Here is a 24,540-nt window from a genome sequence, read left to right as displayed (position 1 = left end):
CTAGACTTAAGTATTTTGGTCTGGAATCTTTAATGTGTGTAAGGATACCGTATGAACTATAAGATGTTGTACAGAGTTATTCATAGGCTCCACATATATGCTTGGTCCAGGATCCCCAGTTAAAGAAACATGTATACATGCAATTGCCAATACAGCTTTAAAACTCGGTTTACGTTTTGGCAACACTACCTTACATATGCCACACAGGTTACATCTGGGGTTCACTTCATAGCAACATACGACTGTCTGTGTACATGAAGGGTGGCACATTGCGTAACTCGAACATGTCTGGACTGATCTTTTACATATTTATTCCATATGTACACCTGCAGAAATCAGTTTTTGTGGGCTTATATAATTAAGTCGCACATGTTGGATCATGCAGTGAAACAACTGACGCAGTATCCTTTGAGTTTGGCTGAAATGAAACATTGTCAAAAACAGCGAAAAGCAAAACACACCATGTTTGATTCAAACGCTCAAACACAACAGCCTAGTGCACGTGGAAGAAAGAATTTCCATGCAACTTGTGGCAATCAGAAGACTCATACATTTCTGAAGGAGAACCTGCAGGTCGACCCTGTGCTGAATGTCTTGTTTGAGAAATGTATCTTCACACAGGCAGACTATGATAGGTGTCGTGTGAGATGCTGTTGGAAACGCTAAAAGGAAGGGAGTAGAAGGTTACAAGACACTCTGTGCTGTCCTCGACACCACACAGCCTTTCATCAAGGCAAGTTTTGATAATACATCAAATGAAGCAGGTAGGCAAACCTTCCTTGGGTTTCTTGATGTACGTACAAATATTGCTAATCATCTAAGCAGCAAGGAAAAGGAATTGTGAGCATATAAAGTGAAGTAACACATAAACACGGTCAAATATGTATCATTTGATATGCATACAGTGGATACCTTAGGTCTGTCAGTCTGCAAATTAAAAGTTGTAGTAATGACCACTGTTCTGTCTTGAATAAAAACATTGGCGACAATTGCCTGATACGTCCATATATTTGAGGATTTGGGCACCTTCAGTGTCACCCACCAGCATCTCCCCTCGTCTTTTGTCGTGCCACCTGACTTCTAAACGAATGCTGGTGAAATCCTAAATGCAACAACATGATCCTCGACCCACCAGCGATTACTAGTACCTCTCTACTGCTGATCAGCATGTTTCCTGGGACAGGTTGTTCCTTATATTTTACTGACCGGCATTGCTGATGTGCTTGGCATGATTATAATGTCTACATCCCCTCCCTGATGAGCCTATACAGGTGCTTTACATTCCAGGACTATGATGTCGACCATCCGCCCTTCATGTCTTCCTGCAATAGTCGAGGAACGAGGGACAGTGCTTCATCCGTCCTGAAATGATGGCTGTAGATTGTTAGTTTAGTGACGCTTCACTTTACGCCAAAATGATTACAAATGACTCGGGCCTCGCATAACATCCACAACGTCTGTATCAAGCAGTATTCCGATTCGTTGACTAAAGCTTTTGTTTCCAAAAGTTACGATAATGGAATGACGGACTGAAGATGTCGTCCCTCAAGCAGAACCTGTTTCTGTCGTTCAGGCTGTCTGTTTCAGTCGACCACTTGTTCACTGTAAGCAAGATTCTGTACAGCGTAACTCTCTGAAGCACACAGCGTCCTGAAATGCTCCATACAGACCCAACAAGTTTCAGGTCTGGACTTTTTGCAAAGTGGTCTCATGTAAACCGGCCTTGTGAACACAGAATGATTGTCAATATGGGGCCCTACACTTTCTTTAACAGGAAACTGTTTTAAATTTCAGGTAACACAGACCTCGTCTTTGTTAACAAGAGCAAACTGGAAGCTATGTACAAGAAAGAACTTGCTAAAAAAGATGGAGAAATACCTGACTTGAAATCTGTAAGTTGTGATGATAGATGGCAATTATGTATTCTTATAAGGCCTAAATGCCCTTTGTCTTGGGAATAGTTGGCAACTGATAACACACCTTTAGTGTTTCCCAAAGGGAGTGAACACAAACCATGCTGTCAATAACTTTGAATGTTATATAAGACGTGCAATCGGAAGAAATATCCTGTGGTCTGTTTACAAGGAGTCGGTATTTACTTGTCTTCTAGGCCCTCACTTTTGTTTTCAGACGATAGAAGGACTTGAACAACAACTTGAACAAAACAACGTTGATCATGCTGAACTGGAGGAAAGAATGAAGAATGAAAATGATGAACACATATCAGAGATAGCAAAGAAGGACGAGGAAATTGAAACACGTAAGTTGATACTTATTTATTACAAAATATATATTACTAACAAACAAATGTGGTAACTCTTGTCCTGGGTGTACTTGACATGTATATTGACCTTGTCAAAGTATTGCATCTGAAGGCAACAATAGAAGCATGTGCACACAAAATCCCGTAGAGAAACCCACACATCGTAAAATGCAACCACGTATCGCAGACATGACCAGACACAATCGCGAATTGTGGGAGCGATAGAGGGGCAGGATGGACGCAGCCAGGCAACACCAGGAACGGCCCGCGCCCAGATGGTGTTACGTGTGTACTGAAAAAATACGATTTTGTCTGGGTTTCACCACTGGCAAAAACACATTAGCGACATATCGGGTATATCACCACGTCATCTATTTTTAACCTGATCTTCTGGGGATCGTTAGGGTACGTGAATTGGGGGATAGCCCACACGACAGTCAAACTAACTTGGTGCTTGTGAATATAGATTTGTCTTCCTGGGAATGTGTTGGCAAAAATATACATCGATGTCGATGTCAAGCCTAATTGTTCCTATGTTGATAATGAGATCATCTTTATTATGATGTCATCATTTACTTATTGTCGTCAATACAACGTAGTAAATACTACTACTAATAATAATAAAACATACTTTTTATTTGCCATTTAGATATAGTTCCTATTGTCAGTGTCAGTGGTGATATCCCCAATATTACAGGTTGTAATATTTCGGTAAAGAAAAGAAGCTATTTGCAAAAGATGATCCCAAATATCTAGAAGACGACAAACTGCTATCTGGCTCAATCTTCGCATTTTTTTTTATTATTATTATCCATTCAACTCAGTGGACAGATACACAAATAAATGATGCAACAGCACAAGTACATCTTCGCATTTTTGTCGTTTCAGTGAAGACAGCATTGTCAAAGTTAAACCGTGAGTTGCAGCTGTCTCATGCAAAATGTGACAAAGTGGAGAAGGTGGGTAGATGATAATTTAATGTACTGTAGGTCGTAATCTGGACAACGTATGAAATAAAAAAGGAACCAGTACATGCACAACATAATAAAACAAGGCCAAATGATATGCAGCGATATCTGTCGTTTCAGGCACTGAGGGAAGAACAGGAGGCATTTGATGCTCTAGTGGGTGTTCCAAGGTCACCAGACAGGGTGGACAATACAGAGCAAGTCCAACATGCAGGTACAGTAGGCAGACCAATAATCGGTCATTTATATATGTAGTGTGGCAGGAAACCAAACACCACCACGCAAACCTGCCTGCCAGACAATAAAAGGAATTACAAAACTGTGTGAGTATATGTGTCTAACTACGGTTCGTGTCATTTGCACGGTTTTAGGTTCCACTGAGACAATGTGCCAGTTTTCGGTCGTGTCCTGCTGTGATGAGAGACAGCTTCGCCTTCTGTCATGCCTTCATTCTGCCTGCAAGCCATGCCTTCATTCTGCCTGCAAGCCATGCCTTGATCACCAAGCTACACAGACGAAAAGGAAGTGCTTACACTGTCCTTCCTGTGGCCGTCAGTTCACCGTGAAGCAGACAACAATAGATCATGTCAGACGCAATGAAGCTGCATATAAAGTCAACGTTGATGGTGAGATGAAATGCAGCTACATCGATGAAGATCATGATGCAAAGGCTGTGGTTTACTGTCACCAATGTGATGACAAGCTCTGCTCTGAGTGCCATAAACACCACGACACGCCGAAACGGAATCGAAATCACAGAGTAACTACGATCAACCAGGCAGAGAACGTCCCAGTGAAGCAGTGGATGAATGAACCTAATTGTAGAGACCACTCTGGGAACAAGCTGCAGCTGTATGACCACACGTGTAAGAAGGCCGTCTGTCTTATATGTGTGCATGGGGCCCACAACAAGCACCAGAAGGAAGACCTGAATCAAGCATATGACGTAGCGAAGGGTCAGCTGGAGGAGCAAGTGAGAAAACAACAAGATAAACTGAAATATGTCGGTAACAGCGTGAAAACTGTCAGGGGTCACCAAAGACGACTGGTAGCGACACAGGAAAGACTGGAGCAAGGTGTTACTAAAGTTTGTAAAGTTGTTGCTGCAAAGTTTCTTCATCGACAGAGACAACTCATGCGGGAAATTCAAATGAGTCTCCAAGCCCCAAAGGAAATGGTTCAAGAGAAACTTGACTCCTTACATGACGTTCATACGTCAATAGTATCAGCGATAGACTACACCCAGAGAACACTTGAATCTACAAGACGAGAGGAACTCATTACTCTCACAGATGTACTGCAGATAAAATGTAATGAAAATCTGGAGTGGATGCTTCCAGAAGATAACACACAAGACACGAGAATCATCCTTTCCTCTCAAGGCCAGAGAGCTCTGGAGGAACTCATCGCCACATTTGGTACCCTCGCCTCAAGTCTAACCAAATATTATATGCCAGATTATCAACCTACCTCACAAGGTAAATACATAATCAAAACGAGGAATGGACCAGAGTCTCTCGCTTGACTAACTGAACCTTGCCTTTTGTGATTCCTCCCATTTGAGCAGTCTTACTTAAAACACACTGCTTGTTAATCAGCTATATTAATGTTCCACACATGCAAAGGAATACGATACTTTCAACCGGTTTAATAATCATTGTGAACATTACTTGAAAAGTGGCAATCAGTTATGGATTACGTTTTACATTGGTCAAGTCTGTATTCTATTACATTTACATAATACTCATGAGGATTGGATCAGTGAAGCGTTTGACTAATAGAACTGACAATTTGTTCTTATGATTCATTCATTTAAAGGTCACATGCAAGCAAAAAATCAAACATAATTAAAACATATTTATCACTTACTCATGAGATATAATATACATTGCTGCTTTTAAAAATCAAATAAACAAAATTATAAGAGTACAATCGCGATTCAAAAAAGTGCAATATTGTGTACTTGGGCTTACTTCCCCCGAAACGAAGCCCTCGGGAGACCGAACCCAGTTATAGCGAGTATAGCGAGTCAAAAGAAAGTAAGATTCTTTATGGATAACAACTTCTTGTTTGTGTACAGTATGGATTCATATATACTTGTCAAACAAAATCATATGCTATCCTTGAAGAATGTATATAGAGATGTTAGGTTTTGAAAATACATATTCTCTGAATTTGCGCCCGATCCAATAAAAAATCATCGCAGTAGAGAGGGTAAACTACTGCGTGGCTGGAATCTGTCATTCGTCCAAGTACAAAGCAGGACTTGAAACTGACAAGAGTTTGCACCAGTTTCCGTCACATCCAGTCATCCGAAAAAAATGAATGTAGTTTGTTTGCAAACCACAGACATAAAAAACATGTCATGTGTCCCACACCTGCCTAATTACATAATGTGGCAGAGACGGGACTCGGGTGCACGAGTCATATATCAATTTATTTTCTTTATGTCGTAGAGTCCGATAGGTGTTATGTTCAAATTGCATGTGGTCAGTGATTGAAGCTGTGTACGGCAGACATGTTGTCTTTAGCAGACAGACAGGCAGACATATAGGTGTGAATAAACCAGACATTGAACTTTCTCTGTGACAGAGACTGCTTACCACAATCAACAAGTTTTTTGACTTAGCGAGTTGATCATTTACTTGTTTGTATACACAACCAAGATAACACACTGCTCACGACCTCATACTCTGGGTATGCATGCTGTTTCAAGCTCCGCGAACCTACTCACTGCGCATGCGTTGTGGGCGCAGCGCAGCACAGCTGTTGAAACAAGTTTTTCCCGCAGCGCTGGGGGAAATTTAGTGAAACGTTTGAACTTCTATTTCTCGGGCTTTTTTTCATCGCGTTTTTCTCAACTTTAAAGGTTGAAATGGCATTTTGATGATTTGTTTCGGTAAGTGCATACCGAAAGGTACCAGAATCTGCAAAGCGGTGTTTTACGTTGCATGTGACCTTTAAATAGCATAACAGAAATCAGAATACTTCCTAATCAGCTTTATCAATGTTCCAAGCATGCAAAGAATTATAATACTTTCATCTGATCTCATTTGAATATAAGCTGAAAAGAGACAATTATTAAATGCGTTTCAAATTGGCCTGGTCTGTATTCTATTTCAGAGCTGATGACGGTGATAAGGACAGAACAAGAAACAATCATGGTATGATGTCATCACACACTACATGTAGTCTCCAAAATTACGAACATATTTTTAAAAGGATGTGTGCGTGCACGTTTGTGTGTGTTTATGTATGTATGCATGTATGCTTGTGCGCGTGCAAATAGAGTGGGATGGGAGTGTGGGGTGATGATTGTGTGTGTGCGCGCGTGTGTGTATGTGTGTGTGTGTGTTTATGGTTGGTGGATGAAAAGATACATGTATGTAGACACACACATATTGTGCCCCACAAGTGATCTGTTTGATACAAGTGTTGATGTTTCAGATGCATGAAAAGAGGTGTCAGCAGCTTCATCAGACCATACGTCGCTGCATCCCAGGTACATAGCCACACCATGATGCATGATGGGAAAATACATAGCAAAGAACAAAAGCAAATTTCAGACTTACATATAATAGTATATAATAACCCAGTGCTTAAATCGTAACAAGGAAAATGTAAGTGTTTTCTATCGACTTAATGTTGCGTTCTATTCAGGTATTCTTCTGTAAACGTCTTCATATCAAAGGCAATGTGAATAATTTTGTCTGTGAACAGAACTCAAAGGACTAGATAGCAGAATGGCGAGATCACAGGAACGTGAACAGCTGACACCAGAGGAAGTGTATAACATTGTCACAAAAGTACGTCCAACATTCCTGCGTAAATTCTGGATAACAGGTCTTCAGTATGCACTTCTTGCTTCAAGGGACTTTTCCGTGGATCGTGGGTTCATTCCACCAATTAAATTGAGTGCATGTTCTTGTAACATGATGGTATTTAGATGAACACTTCCAGTCTCACCTAGGCATTGACCTGGATAAACTAGCTAACACTTTCAGTAATGCATGAATATGCATCCTCTGAATATAAACTACATGACATGGAAGAATATCAAGTGAATGTTGTTACATAGAGACAGTTTTCGTGTATTTATGTAGCAATATCTATAACTTTCAGCTCATAGTCGGAGCATGCAACCCTTGTGAGGCAATTCTACGTGGTATTGCCTTGAAAGGTATGTGCACTCTGATGTATTTTCGTTCTACCAGTAAGGCGTGACATGCTTTCCCTGTTAGCTAGCAACAGGTACCCTCATTGATCTTCATCAAGCTGTTCTTAATGTTTCTCTGATGTTGTGTCTTGACGACCCAATGAAATCTCCTTTTCAGAAGAAAGTCGAGACATTTGCTGACGATAACGTTTTACATTTCATATGAATTCCCGTAATAGAACAAGATATTCAACAATATTTAGACCTGAAAATCCCTCAAATTCATGACGAAATGTAATGTCTGCTTCTTATATTAGGGTTTTTCACGAAATAAAGACAAGGACTCTTGATGTTCCAAGACTATGAAATGTAAATCATCTTGAAAGGAAAACTGCGCTTTCTACAGCTTTGTGGTTGAAGTGGTTAGTTAATTTAAGCTGACGATTTCAGCCTGTGTATCACACCGTTGTTTATAGTACAACAAGTATCTCTAAAGACTTGCAACCCGTGAAAGTCCGGGGTAGAATAGGCCTTGAGCAACCCAGACTTCCCATAAAAGGCGACCATGCTTGTCGTAAGAGGCGACTAACGGGATCGGGTGGTCAGCCTCGCTGACTTGGTCGACACATTGCATCGGTTCCCAACTGCACAGATCGATGCTCATTCTGCTGATCACTGGTCATGGATTGTCTGACCCAGACGCGATTATTTACAGACCGCTGCCATATAGCTGTAATATTTCTGAGTGCGGCGCAAAACTAAACTCACTGACTTACTCACTGGCGACTTACATCAACTTTTGGCATACCCACATCACCCCGACCCCCAGTGGTATGAATTACATCATGTAAAGGCTTTTTAACCACAATCCATAGACGGGGTATCATGTTGCATTTACTTTATATCTTATCAATGTTCAGAAACAGATGTGCCATTGTGATGTTGTAACTCTGGTTTACAGGCTATGCCACATTGCACAACATAACAGAGGACCGCAGTGTCAAATTCACCATCTGTAAGTAAATTCTAATAATCATGGGTTTGCTGTGAAATACAGACCTCTGATGCAGACTCAAGCGTTGCTCGAAAACAAACTTCATTAATGGCGCTTTTCGTGCACTTTGCTAAATCCAACATCAGACATAATATCTTTCGTTTTTTTCATGATGATAAATAACGTAGTCAAACAAAGCCCTGATATATCCGATGTGACATGTTTTATATCCTAATCAGAAATATCACTTAAATATTTTGGTGCATCGCTGACTGGTTACTCACTGAATGAAGGCCAATAACAGGTTGGGTGTCACAAGGCTGCTCCTCAGTGCCCTATGCTTGTCGTTAAAGGCGACTGATGGGTTCGGAGAGACAGGCTCGATGACAGACTGTTTCAGTATAAGAAAAAGATTAAACGTTTGTTTTATATACAGTGGACTTTGTATAATCCGACAACTGAATTGTCCCCCAATCTGTGAGTTGCAACATAATTTGGGGGGCAGCGTTCTGCCACATTATCATCATTTCTGTACATTCTGATTTCCGACATCACTTTCTAGTGCCAATGACATCATCAATCTGTAAAATATGACATACCGTTCCATATTGGGCGAAATTAGCCAAACAACCTGTCAGTGGCCAACTGAACGTCTATATCTTCGTTATTTAAAAGCTGAGTGGTCAATGGGTGTCCTCTCACTTAGACAGATTCTGTAAAAAAACAGGTCTGTCACATAGCAGAGACTAGGGTTAGTGTTTTGACAGCACTAAGTCCATGCTGCTCCAAAATGTTATTTGTATTAAAGTGAGATGCGTCCATATGGTATTAAGTGATTCTTTTTTTGAGGATTCAAGAAATTGCTCAGTTGGTGAGATTACCTTGATCTTTAACTTGATCTGCCACTGAGGAGGTATTACCAGTATATGTGGCAAACTTTAGTCAAATAATTTCATCACAATGGGGAATGCAACTGTAGAAATCAGGTTCATAGACAACATCAGTGGCGGCCAGTATCTTGTTCACAACAACTACCTGTTCAGTGTGAATGCTAGATGGTGGAATGAGACTGTCCACTGGCTCTGTCGACACCATGTTTCGGGATGATCTGCGACTGTTAACACAAAGCACAACGTTTTTACAAAACTTGGCCAACCACATAACCATCAAGGTCGGTTGAAGTGACAGAGTTTGTGAACAATCTGAAGAAGAGAAGCAGCTCTCACCAAGCCATAGTGTTAATTACCTGGCTCACATCTCTCACCTAGCCATAGTGTTAATTACCTGGTTCGCATCTCCCACCTTGCCATAATGCTAATTACCTGGTTCGCATCTCTCACCAAGCCATAGTGTTAATTACCTGGCTCGCATTTCTCACCTAGCCATAGTGCTAATTATGTGGCTCGCATCAATAAATTCAATGATATACATGTGCATGAGAATATAGAATTTGTTGTTTTCTCCTTATATATACCACTAAAATATTAAGCATTAATTTCGTGATATAAGCCAATTACAATGTATGGTACTATTTGGAAAGAATTCAAGCTCTGTATAATCCAACAGTTTTTCATTTGTGTCGGATTATACAGATTTCACTGTATATTGTATTGATGATGGTTATGCTGTGCACAGTGAGTGATTGTATTAGGGTATTTATTAAATCAAATTGTTTATAGTCCATATCATTCACAAAGACGTATCTCGATCAACAGACTAGACCGGACAATTAACCGCCCCACACAGGCAGCGTCACGAAACTGTGTGTCATTGAAGCTGACGTAGAAATTACCGGTTCACGTTCTGTCTGTTGAACACATAAAAGTAAAAATATCGCCAAACAGCAGTACTACATGTCTCAATCTTTACTATTTTATGTGACATGACTTTAGAATATCTATTGTGATGGATTTATTGTGAAATGATGTTGAACAATATTTGCATATTTAGGCATCAGTAGTGTCTAATTCTGGCAGCCGTCACAACAGACTACATTTGTAGGTCAAACACACTTGGGTGAAAGACGTATTTACACCGTGGTTTATTTGTTTACCAGTGCATGTAGAAATATATGAGAAACAGTTTTAATACCCATGTTGATAGTAAAACTTTATTATTATTATTACTATCCAGCGCACGAGTGTCGTTGTGTTTACAGATAGACGAAAATGGCAGTCAATCATTTAGTGGCTGTTTTGGAGTCACGGGAAACGAGGCAAACAATATAATGATATCTTGCATGAAATACAGTTGCTAAACTCAATAAAATAACAAATCTATATTTGCAGGTCCTAAGCTCCAACTGGACGCTGGTCGAGCCAACACAGACATGTGCCATGTTACTACAGACGGTGAGCTGGTCAATTCGCGGCCCGACACACAACACAGGAACAGTGGCAGACTACGGAGATTGTACGGCACATGTAACTCCACTCCCATCCCCCTTCCCCCATCCCCCTCTGCTGTCACCCCTGTCCTACCCACAACAAGATACTGGGAGGCCCACACCAGGGTGAGTGTGGTGGATGGAGGGTGGTTGCCTGTTCTAGAGGTGGGGGTAGGGAAGAAAAGCCAGGTGGACACTGAGTTATATTTTTCTCAGCATCGCCGCTCCTGGTGTGTGGGTGTAGGATGCTGTGACACACACCGGGGGCGTCTCTGTTCCAGGTTGTATCTAGCAGGGAAGCAGGGGAAGTGTCATAGAAACACAATGTCTGGCACACCCGGCACACAAGCTGCCCTCAACTATAGCGTTGTGTTGGATGTCTGGAGGGGTAGAATAGGATTTATTGACGTAGGCAGGTCTGTTGTTTTAGGGAAGGTTGATGTGAAGTTCATGCAGGATCTTCTCCCAGTGTTTAGTGTCTGTCCAACAAGTCACTACACAGTAAACATGAAGGTAGTCAGTGGGGAGGAGATCCACATGTCTGACACCAAGAAACCACTCATTAGTAAAGTCCTGGTCTAAGAAATAAAATAAACATGATCCAGTGTAAAACTAGTACCTATCGCATGTCTACTTCAGACACATTCAGTACAACAGAACTGAAGGAAGCGGACATAGAAGTTACCCGATCATGTGTTGTATGTTGTGTGCAACAATGTAACAAGGTTACCTAAATATGTCGGTTATCTATGTGACTGTTATCATGTGTGTACCACCGTTCTCATTTTGCATCCATACAGGAGTATTTTTATGATTATTATTTTGTAATAACTGATCAGTTTATGAAGCATTTTCACACATTTCTGGGGCATGTCACAACTAACAGCTGAGTTGATGATTGAGTAAAAAGTTGTTTGAAATCATGAATATCTTGACATATTTCATTTCCACTCTGTAAAATAGATATTTTAGATACCCATGTGGAGGCTATAGATTGAAATACAATATTTGTAGCTGTAAAATTAGACATGTTGATGTCAGTTCAGATAGACAATGAAAGTGACTGACGCGGACACACAATGTCCCAGTTTAAACGCGCAATGTTTCTCGTGTGAGGAAAGAAATTTACTTACTGAACTGTCCGTTTCTTTATTCTAATCAGTCATGTTGTGTTTGGAAATAATTTAAATTCCCCACTGAGTGTTTGTTTTGTGTTTTTCCTCTTGGTCAATTCATCTACACACATAATGTCCAATGTACAATTCTGCCATGTCTTGGAGTTAATTACAACATGGCTCTCGATGTACATTTATATGTGTGCACAAAATTGAAGATTGCGTGAGATTTGCTGTTATGAAACACTGGGTCTGCCTTTAACAATAAGGTATGTAGAGATGTTTCACACCGATTTTATTACCAGGCTCTATTTTTGGTCCGTCTGACTTGAGCCGATCTCATAAAATGCCTACCTCTTATCCCCAGACTTAGATCTGTCACCTCAACCAGTACATTACAAGGCTCAACCAAACGGATAAATTATCCCCAGAATTCCGCTTTTGAGAACTGTTTGTATTCAACTACTTTGCGATGTCGAGTCGACACGTGGACTTACATGATAAATGTATGCATTGACTTTCTAATTTTCTTACTGCATGTATATGATAACATGGCCGATATTCATTGTGTAAAATGTGTTTGGTACTGACTTAAGGTATTTTATATGCATTGAAAAAATATCTTTAGTTACAAATCTAAAATTATCTGTAAAAATATGTTCTTTGTAACTTAAGTTTCCAGTTTAAGTCCCAACAAAGTTTAGGATCAGAAATAATCAAGGTACACAGTTAACCCGTAGCAGTCTTGAAACTTTTATGAATAAGGTTGCTTCACGCAAGCACTCCGTTTGCACTGAAGAAGTTAATAGTTTTGAATATGAAAATATTATGTCTTGTTAACCATTTGTAACACTGCATGTTGTATCTCATGTGTTCAAAAGTTTATTGAATATGAGTCAATCTGCATCTGGATAAGCCTTGGAACACAAGCAACTTTGATGTCATCGTTAAGCTAAATTTATATATTTTATCTCAAGGTAAACCTTAACTTAAGACAATCCATTTTCAGTGTAGAAAATGAAGTCCATGCCGTGTTGAATTAATGACACTGTCATCAAAATTAAGACGACTCTGTATATGAGTCGAGATGTTAGTGTAATTACAAATTGTAAACTGTTCCCCAACATGTATTTCCTTACAGTATGTTACTGTCACTCCCGTTTCCATCCCCTATGCAAGCTGCAAACAAACCGACTTTGTACCATAGGTCTTGAAGCTTAAATACGAAATAAAACACTGTCTGTCTGTCCGTGTCGCTGTCTCTCATCATTATATCACATATACCATTAAAAAGTAGGGGTAATGGATTTACAAGATTGATAAAATGCAAATGATGAAACCAAGGAGGAATCATGATGAAGAGAAATTTAGGGAAATGTGACAATTTATTTCATTCACTTGGAAATGTTTCATCTGTATGTACACATACTACTTTTCCACATATGCGTTGGCAAAAGCTAGTAGTATGTTCACAAAGTGAAACATATGAAGGGTTGTTTTGGTACACACACACACACACACACACACACACACACACACACACACACACACACACACACACACACACACACACACACACACACACACACACACATATATATATATATATATTGTCCTGGTTGTCAAGTCAGATGTATCAAGCTTATTTCCATTTTGTTTCATACTTTATATGTGTTGATGTGTAGTAGACATGGTAGTTAGAGATTTTGTAGGCAATTTGTGATTGTGCTGGCAATATCAAGGCAGCGGATACTACAAATGCGTGTACAAAGTGTGTACTGTAGACTGATCCACTACGTCATGTATGTAAATGTGTATTTTAGACTGATCCGCTACGTCGTGTATGTTAGTGTGTACTGCAGACTGATCCACTACGTCGTGTATGTAAGTGTGTGCTGTAGACTGATCCACTACGTCATGTATGTGTGTACTGTAGACTGATCCACTACGTCGTGTATGTAAGTGTGTACTGTAGACGGATCCACAACGTCATGTATGTATGTGTACTGTAGACTGATCCAGTACATCATGTATGTAAGTGTGTACAGTAGACTGATCCACTACGTCAAGTATGTAAGTTTGTACTGTAGACTGACCCACTACGTCATGTATGTATGTGTGTACTGTAGACTGACCCACTACGTCATGTATGTAAGTATGTACTGTAGACTGACCCACTACGTCAAGTATGTAAGTGTGTACTGTAGACTATCCCACTACGTCAAGTATGTAAGTGTGTACTGTAGACTGACCCACTACGTCAAGTATGTAAGTGTGTACTGTAGACTGACCCACTACGTCATGTATCTAAGTGTGTACTGTAGACTGACCCACTACGTCAAGTATGTATGTGTGTACAGTAAACTGATCCACTACGTCATGTATGTAAGTATGTACAGTAAACTGACCCACTACGTCATGTATGTATGTGTGTACTGTAGACTGACCCACTACGTCATGTATGTAAGTATGTACTGTAGACTGATCCACTACGTCATGTGTGTAAGTGTGTACTGTAGACTATCCCACTCCGTCATGTATGTAAGTGTGTACTGTAGACTGATCCACTACGTCAAGTATGTAAGTGTGTCCAGTAGACTAATTCAGTACGTCATGTATGTAAGTGTGTACTGTAGACTGACCCACCACGTCATGTATGTAAGTGTGTACAGTAAACTGATCCACAACGTCATGTGTGCAAGTGTGTACTGTGCACTGATCCACTACGTCATGTATGTAAGTGTGTACTGTAGACTGACCCACTACGTCATGTAAGTGTGTACTCTAGACTGACCCACCACGTCATGTATGTGTGTACAGTAAACTGATCCACTACGTCATGTATGTAAGTGTGTACTGTAGACTGACCCACTACGTCATGTATGTAAGTGTGTACTGTAGACTGACCCACCACGTCATGTATGTGTGTACAGTAAACTGATCCACTACGTCATGTATGTAAGTGTGTACTGTAGACTGACCCACTACGTCAAGTATGTAAGTGTGTACTGTAGACTGATCCACTACGTCATGTATGTAAGTGTGTACTGTAGACTGATCCACTACGTCATGTATGTATGTGTACTGTAGACAGATCCACTACATCATGTATGTAAATGTGTACAGTAAACTGATCCACAACGTCATGTATGTAAGTTTGTACTGTAGACTATCCCACTACGTCATGTATGTATGTGTACTGTAGACTGATCCACTACATCATGTATGTAAGTGTGTACAGTAGACTGATCCACTACGTCATGTATGTAAGTTTGTACTGTAGACTATCCCACTACGTCAAGTATGTAAGTGTGTACTGTAGACTGACCCACTACGTCAAGTATGTAAGTGTGTACTGTAGACTGACCCACTACGTCATGTATGTAAGTGTGTACTGTAGACTGACCCACTACGTCATGTATGTAAGTGTGTACTGTAGACTGATCCAGTACATCATGTATGTAAGTGTGTACAGTAGACTGATCCACTACGTCAAGTATGTAAGTTTGTACTGTAGACTGACCCACTACGTCATGTATGTATGTGTGTACTGTAGACTGACCCACTACGTCATGTATGTAAGTGTGTACTGTAGACTGACCCACTACGTCAAGTATGTAAGTGTGTACTGTAGACTGACCCACTACGTCAAGTATGTAAGTGTGTACTGTAGACTGACCCACTACGTCAAGTATGTAAGTGTGTACTGTAGACTGACCCACTACGTCAAGTATGTAAGTGTGTACTGTAGACTGACCCACTACGTCAAGTATGTAAGTGTGTACTGTAGACTGACCCACTACGTCATGTATCTAAGTGTGTACTGTAGACTGACCCACTACGTCAAGTATGTATGTGTGTACAGTAAACTGATCCACTACGTCATGTATGTAAGTATGTACAGTAAACTGATCCACTACGTCATGTATGTAAGTGTGTACTGTAGACTGATCCACTACATCATGTATGTAAGTGTGTACAGTAAACTGATCCACTACGTCATGTATGTAAGTGTGTACTGTAGACTGATCCACTACATCATGTATGTAAGTGTGTACAGTAAACTGATCCACTACGTCATGTATGTAAGTGTGTACTGTAGACTGATCCACTACGTCATGTATGTAAGTATGTAATGTAGACTGATCCACTCCGTCATGTATGTAAGTGTGTACTGTAGACTGATCCACTACATCATGTATGTAAATGTGTACAGTAAACTGATCCACAACGTCATGTATGTAAGTTTGTACTGTAGACTATCCCACTACGTCATGTATATATGTGTACTGTAGACTGATCCACTACATCATGTATGTAAGTGTGTACAGTAGACTGATCCACTACGTCATGTATGTAAGTTTGTACTGTAGACTGACCCACTACGTCATGTATGTAAGTGTACTGTAGACTATCCCACTACGTCATGTATGTAAGTGTGTACTGTAGACTGACCCACTACGTCAAGTATGTAAGTGTGTACTGTAGACTGACCCACTACGTCATGTATGTAAGTATGTACTGTAGACTGACCCACTACGTCATGTATGTAAGTTTGTACTGTAGACTGATCCACTACGTCAAGTATGTAAGTATGTACTGTAGACTGACCCACTACGTCATGTATGTAAGTGTGTACTGTAGACTGACCCACTACGTCAAGTATGTAAGTTTGTACTGTAGACTGACCCACTACGTCATGTATGTAAGTGTACTGTAGACTATCCCACTACGTCATGTATGTAAGTGTGTACTGTAGACTGACCCACTACGTCAAGTATGTAAGTGTGTACTGTAGACTGACCCACTACGTCATGTATGTAAGTATGTACTGTAGACTGACCCACTACGTCATGTATGTAAGTTTGTACTGTAGACTGATCCACTACGTCAAGTATGTAAGTATGTACTGTAGACTGACCCACTACGTCATGTATGTAAGTATGTACTGTAGACTGACCCACTACGTCAAGTATGTAAGTTTGTACTGTAGACTGACCCACTACGTCATGTATGTATGTGTGTACTGTAGACTGACCCACTACGTCATGTATGTAAGTATGTACTGTAGACTGACCCACTACGTCATGTATGTAAGTGTGTACTGTAGACTGACCCACTACGTCAAGTATGTAAGTGTGTACTGTAGACTGATCCACTACGTCATGTATGTAAGTGTGTACTGTAGACTGATCCACTACGTGATGTATGTAAGTGTGTACTGTAGACTGACCCACTACGTCATGTATGTAAGTTTGTACTGTAGACTGACCCACTACGTCATGTATGTAAGTGTGTACTGTAGACTATCCCACTCCGTCATGTATGTAAGTGTGTACTGTAGACTGATCCACTACGTCAAGTATGTAAGTGTGTCCAGTAGACTAATTCAGTACGTCATGTATGTAAGTGTGTACTGTAGACTGACCCACCACGTCATGTATGTAAGTGTGTACAGTAAACTGATCCACAACGTCATGTGTGCAAGTGTGTACTGTGCACTGATCCACTACGTCATGTATGTAAGTGTGTACAGTAGACTGACCCACTACGTCATGTAAGTGTGTACTCTAGACTGACCCACCACGTCATGTATGTGTGTACAGTAAACTGATCCACTACGTCATGTATGTAAGTGTGTACTGTAGACTGACCCACTACGTCATGTATGTAAGTGTGTACTGTAGACTGACCCACCACGTCATGTATGTGTGTACAGTAAACTGATCCACTACGTCATGTATGTAAGTGTGTACTGTAGACTGACCCACTACGTCAAGTATGTAAGTGTGTACTGTAGACTGATCCACTACGTCATGTATGTAAGTGTGTACTGTAGACTGATCCACTACGTCATGTATGTATGTGTACTGTAGACAGATCCACTACATCATGTATGTAAATGTGTACAGTAAACTGATCCACAACGTCATGTATGTAAGTTTGTACTGTAGACTATCCCACTACGTCATGTATGTATGTGTACTGTAGACTGATCCACTACATCATGTATGTAAGTGTGTACAGTAGACTGATCCACTACGTCATGTATGTAAGTTTGTACTGTAGACTATCCCACTACGTCAAGTATGTAAGTGTGTACTGTAGACTGACCCACTACGTCAAGTATGTAAGTGTGTACTGTAGACTGACCCACTACGTCATGTATGTAAGTGTGTACTGTAGACTGACCCACTACGTCATGTATGTAAGTGTGTACTGTAGACTGATCCAGTACATCATGTATGTAAGTGTGTACAGTAGACTGATCCACTACGTCAAGTATGTTAGTTTGTACTGTAGACTGACCCACTACGTCATGTATGTATGTGTGTACTGTAGACTGACCCACTACGTCATGTATGTAAGTATGTACTGTAGACTGACCCACTACGTCAAGTATGTAAGTGTGTACTGTAGACTATCCCACTACGTCAAGTATGTAAGTGTGTACTGTAGACTGACCCACTACGTCAAGTATGTAAGTGTGTACTGTAGACTGACCCACTACGTCATGTATGTAAGTGTGTACTGTAGACTGACCCACTACGTCAAGTATGTATGTGTGTACAGTAAACTGATCCACTACGTCATGTATGTAAGTATGTACAGTAAACTGATCCACTACGTCATGTATGTAAGTGTGTACTGTAGACTGATCCACTACATCATGTATGTAAGTGTGTACAGTAAACTGATCCACTACGTCATGTATGTAAGTGTGTACTGTAGACTGATCCACTACATCATGTATGTAAGTGTGTACAGTAAACTGATCCACTACGTCATGTATGTAAGTGTGTACTGTAGACTGATCCACTACGTCATGTATGTAAGTATGTAATGTAGACTGATCCACTCCGTCATGTATGTAAGTGTGTACTGTAGACTGATCCACTACATCATGTATGTAAATGTGTACAGTAAACTGATCCACAACGTCATGTATGTAAGTTTGTACTGTAGACTATCCCACTACGTCATGTATATATGTGTACTGTAGACTGATCCACTACATCATGTATGTAAGTGTGTACAGTAGACTGATCCACTACGTCATGTATGTAAGTTTGTACTGTAGACTGACCCACTACGTCATGTATGTAAGTGTACTGTAGACTATCCCACTACGTCATGTATGTAAGTGTGTACTGTAGACTGACCCACTACGTCAAGTATGTAAGTGTGTACTGTAGACTGACCCACTACGTCATGTATGTAAGTATGTACTGTAGACTGACCCACTACGTCATGTATGTAAGTTTGTACTGTAGACTGATCCACTATGTCAAGTATGTAAGTATGTACTGTAGATTGACCCACTACGTCATGTATGTAAGTGTGTACTGTAGACTGACCCACTACGTCAAGTATGTAAGTTTGTACTGTAGACTGACCCACTACGTCATGTATGTAAGTGTACTGTAGACTATCCCACTACGTCATGTATGTAAGTGTGTACTGTAGACTGACCCACTACGTCAAGTATGTAAGTGTGTACTGTAGACTGACCCACTACGTCATGTATGTAAGTATGTACTGTAGACTGACCCACTACGTCATGTATGTAAGTTTGTACTGTAGACTGATCCACTACGTCAAGTATGTAAGTATGTACTGTAGACTGACCCACTACGTCATGTATGTAAGTATGTACTGTAGACTGACCCACTACGTCAAGTATGTAAGTTTCTACTGTAGACTGACCCACTACGTCATGTATGTATGTGTGTACTGTAGACTGACCCACTACGTCATGTATGTAAGTATGTACTGTAGACTGACCCACTACGTCATGTATGTAAGTGTGTACTGTAGACTGATCCACTACGTGATGTATGTAAGTGTGTACTGTAGACTGACCCACTACGTCATGTATGTAAGTTTGTACTGTAGACTGACCCACTACGTCATGTATGTAAGTGTGTACTGTAGACTATCCCACTACGTCAAGTATGTAAGTGTGTACTGTAGACTGATCCACTACGTCATGTATGTAAGTGTGTACTGTAGACTGATCCACTACGTCATGTATGTAAGTGTGTACTGTAGACTGATCCACTACGTCATGTATGTAAGTGTGCACTGTAGACTGATCCACTACGTCATGTATGTAAGTGTGTACTGTAGACTGACCCACTACGTCAAGTATGTAAGTGTGTACTGTAGACTGACCCACTACGTCATGTATGTAAGTGTGTACTGTAGACTGACCCACTACGTCATGTATGTAAGTGTGTACTGTAGACTATCCCACTACGTCAAGTATGTAAGTGTGTACTGTAGACTGATCCACTACGTCATGTATGTAAGTGTGTACTGTAGACTGACCCACTACGTCATGTATGTAAGTATGTACTGTAGACTGATCCACTACGTCATGTGTGTAAGTGTGTACTGTAGACTATCCCACTCCGTCATGTATGTAAGTGTGTACTGTAGACTGATCCACTACGTCAAGTATGTAAGTGTGTCCAGTAGACTAATTCAGTACGTCATGTATGTAAGTGTGTACTGTAGACTGACCCACCACGTCATGTATGTAAGTGTGTACAGTAAACTGATCCACAACGTCATGTGTGCAAGTGTGTACTGTGCACTGATCCACTACGTCATGTATGTAAGTGTGTACTGTAGACTGACCCACTACGTCATGTAAGTGTGTACTCTAGACTGACCCACCACGTCATGTATGTGTGTACAGTAAACTGATCCACTACGTCATGTATGTAAGTGTGTACTGTAGACTGACCCACTACGTCATGTATGTAAGTGTGTACTGTAGACTGACCCACCACGTCATGTATGTGTGTACAGTAAACTGATCCACTACGTCATGTATGTAAGTGTGTACTGTAGACTGACCCACTACGTCAAGTATGTAAGTGTGTACTGTAGACTGATCCACTACGTCATGTATGTAAGTGTGTACTGTAGACTGATCCACTACGTCATGTATGTATGTGTACTGTAGACAGATCCACTACATCATGTATGTAAATGTGTACAGTAAACTGATCCACAACGTCATGTATGTAAGTTTGTACTGTAGACTATCCCACTACGTCATGTATGTATGTGTACTGTAGACTGATCCACTACATCATGTATGTAAGTGTGTACAGTAGACTGATCCACTACGTCATGTATGTAAGTTTGTACTGTAGACTATCCCACTACGTCAAGTATGTAAGTGTGTACTGTAGACTGACCCACTACGTCAAGTATGTAAGTGTGTACTGTAGACTGACCCACTACGTCATGTATGTAAGTGTGTACTGTAGACTGACCCACTACGTCATGTATGTAAGTGTGTACTGTAGACTGATCCACTACGTCATGTGTGTAAGTGTGTACTGTAGACTGATCCACTACGTCATGTATGTTAGTGTGTACTGTAGACTGATCCACTACGTCAAGTATGTAAGTGTGTACTGTAGACTGATCCACTACGTCATGTATATTAGTGTGTACTGTAGACTGATCCACTACGTCATGTACCTATTCATGACGTTGTGGAGCAGTCTACTGTACACACTTTCGTACATGACGTAGTCGATCAGTCTAGTGCACACACTTACATAGAAGACATAGTGGATTAGTCCACAGTACACACTTACATACATTGCTCCGTATCGGAGAAAGGGACATAATGCTAAACAAAAATTTCATGCATCATTTTCCGTCAGTTGTGACAAGTATCCGTCAAGAAGAAATGCAATCTTTTATTCATTGAACTGTGGTAGTTTTTAGAAAAAAATAATTGCCACTGTTTCGTGCAGTAAGAAAAATACGGCACCTAAATTTTAAAAATTACTTTGAGACACCGATTTACGATCGTGACGAGTATCAGCAGTGTGTTAGTTTCAGTTTTGTTTTCAAAGCGTGATGGGATATAAGAAAATATCAACATTTGTTCAGTTGTGCTTTCATGCGATCCTGATGTTAATGGTAATGTATTTTACGGTCAGTTTCGACCACTGACCTTATGACAGACACTTCAAATCCAATTAACTATACAGGTTTTTGACTGAGAGCAAATAAATACAGCAAACACTAGTACATTCCTTAACCAATTGAAATTTTCGTTAGCAGTGAATTAAATCATTGACTGATTGCCACTATAAAAGATTTTGCCTGTTTGATTTAACAGTGTCATTTGAAACGAGTCTGCTGGTTGAGGTTAAACCTCATTTCATGTATATTTTTGCTAGAAAGGGGGATACTGATCAGACTGTTTGCATTTTGGGTGAGTTTCTCATCCCCTGACAAGAGAGACGACGGCCAAAAAATATAGATAGAAATGTAACAAGAAGACAACGTCATCAAGCGAATACCTTTACTTTGATCTGATGAGATCAAGTAGTGCTTTCATGGTTTAATATACGTCAGGTATCTTGATGCTGGATATAGACCTTTACAGCTGATGTATGTAATGCTTGAATTCTTAAAGTAGAAGGAGAACATTAAAAGGTTTTAATACAAAGCAAAACAGAAACACAACAACAGCAAAAACAAACAAAAAAAGACTCATTTTATGCAGAAATCGAAAAACTACCAAGAGGCACCATTTTACCACCAGACCTTTCTAACAAAATATACATCTGGTCGACCCTACGGGTTGTGTCGCTTGACCTGATCAAGCGAATAGTAAAGCCTTGAGCGCAGGGGCTGCTGGAAATAATACGTCCTGGATCCAACAAGCGTACACGGGTGTCCATAGACATATAAAGAAGGATAAATGGACATCAGTGTCCGCTTGTTGAACCACAGGCAAACTGTAGCCCAAATGGGTTGAGCTGCACAGAGAAAATGACCAGTCTTCTCATATACGATCGAAGCGAGCAAAGGTTGGCAACGTATTTTCATGTCAAAATAAAATATCGCCACCATCAAAAGTATATAATACTAACGACAATAGATAAGACAAATAAACCCTAACCGGTTCATTATCAAATTAGGCAATATGGTATTTCTTTTTAATTTCTGCTTATTCTTGTTCCGTCACTCCGTTCACCCGGAAGCTGGCAAGGGTAAAGGAGGCGAAGAACGACCTGAATACCACGAGTGCCGCTTAAAATGTTGAATAACATATTTCACGTGAGTAATTATTAAACATGGAGTAGGAAATGTGAGAGTACAACCAAGTGAGGAAATGGAAGTGTACCTTTGATAGTGGCGATATTTTATCTTGAGCTGAAAAAGATTTTTTGATCCGAAGCGAGGAAAGTACTTTACCATCCTTGGCTCTCTTCGTTCGCATATATGAAGACTTGTGATATTCTCCATGCTGCGAAACCCCATTTGCGTTACTGTTTTCCCTGTGGTTGAATCCAGGACGAATTAGTTTAGGCAATATAAGCTCCAGTGGCACTGCGTGACCGTGTCACAGCTGGTAGAGTCTATAAGTGTGAAGGGGTGCGCCTTGGTCAGCTGATTGCCAACATGTCCGAACAGCCGACACAAGGTCCTTTGGCATCTCAGTGTCGACAACATCTCAGTGATGTCCATACTTTCTCTGAACAAGTACCTACAGATGGCTTCATCTGTCCTATTCAGGTTTTTAGACAGCGAGCAGCAGCAGTCAATCGGATTCTGAAAGCAGCTGACTAAAGTTTGTAAACCAAACTAGAGAACTTATGACTGTAAAATCAATTCATTTAAAAGATGAAATAACTGTGTCTTTTCAGAAGAGTTGTTTTCTGGACAAGTTCGGTAATAAATCCATGTATGCATGTTTCACACGAACGCGACAATTAGAACATTCTCTGCTCCCCTATTTAATGAAGATGACTCGGCCAGCCTTTTTGGTCATTTGACCTCCGGGTTCATGCATATGTAGAGTAGCTAAGGTCAAGCTGAACAACCTGTAGTACAGGTTGCTGTAAAATTAAAACACGAGGACAAAATACATGTATCCAAGGTTACAGCACAATCAAAACGAAATGGTATCAGCCATGTAACTAATTGTTCTCTTTGTTCGTTTCAGCCTGGCTTGTGATCCAAACTTTTGTGTTCACCGGGTTCATGAAGAGACGTACTGTGACCCTGCAGATAACACCTCGTACTACGTGTGCGACAATGGCGTTGTAAAACACTCCATATGTCAACCCGGTCTTGTGTACCGCATAGACTACTGCGCCTGGCCTAATGAAGGAGCCTGTGTCCCAAATTCCGTGCCAGATGCGTCGCAGGGAACAGTGCTAAATGGCGTGTGTCAAGCTTCCGTTTCAACCGGAAACAGCGCAACTACGTCACAAAACAAGGAAAGTAAGAACAATGAATCTATGGGCGTCACATTCAATTCGAGCTAATCCTGTTCTCAATTTCGTTGTTTTCTAATGCAAGTATATCCGGGCGCGCTATAATTTTAGCATCGTTATTCACATGTTGTTTATTGACACCGTATAAAGAAATACCCGTGCGATAGAACGGCTGCCTGTAAACAATCAAGTCAGGATCATATCTGCTGATTAACATCATGAACATCGTCCTACGCAATTTGAAGTGAGTGAGTAAGTTTAGTTTTACGCCGCACTCAGCAATATTCCAACTATATGGCGGCGGTCTGAAGATAATCGAGTCTGGACCAGACAATCCAGTGATCAACAACATGAGCATCGATCTCAGCGGTTCGAAACCAATGACATGTGTCAAG

The 24,540-nt window shown here is 40.5% G+C and overlaps 1 protein-coding gene across 3 annotated transcripts; it reads left to right on the top strand.

Annotated features, from left to right (window-relative positions):
- Window positions 1-383: 383 nt before the first annotated feature.
- Window positions 384-13,131, top strand: LOC137282284 (uncharacterized). Of its 3 annotated transcripts, none has more exons than XM_067814018.1 (12): window positions 384-764; window positions 1,795-1,892; window positions 2,131-2,260; window positions 3,152-3,222; window positions 3,352-3,445; window positions 3,603-4,709; window positions 6,355-6,395; window positions 6,679-6,733; window positions 6,952-7,037; window positions 7,354-7,411; window positions 8,349-8,402; window positions 10,670-13,131. In XM_067814018.1, exons 2-12 carry the CDS (start codon window positions 1,839-1,841, stop codon window positions 11,347-11,349), a joined length of 2,430 nt encoding a protein of 809 aa, XP_067670119.1. In that variant the 5' UTR covers window positions 384-764; window positions 1,795-1,838; the 3' UTR covers window positions 11,350-13,131. The 3 variants fall into 3 exon arrangements, with proteins under 3 accessions (XP_067670119.1, XP_067670120.1, XP_067670118.1); XM_067814019.1 differs by having other exon boundaries at window positions 384-733; window positions 10,670-13,130; XM_067814017.1 differs by having other exon boundaries at window positions 622-1,684; window positions 10,670-13,130.
- Window positions 13,132-24,540: the final 11,409 nt, after the last annotated feature.

The sequence above is a fragment of the Haliotis asinina genome, chromosome 4 (genome assembly GCF_037392515.1).
Source record: "Haliotis asinina isolate JCU_RB_2024 chromosome 4, JCU_Hal_asi_v2, whole genome shotgun sequence".
Lineage (NCBI taxonomy): Eukaryota > Metazoa > Mollusca > Gastropoda > Lepetellida > Haliotidae > Haliotis > Haliotis asinina.
This window is presented reverse-complemented; position numbering and strand designations above follow the sequence as displayed.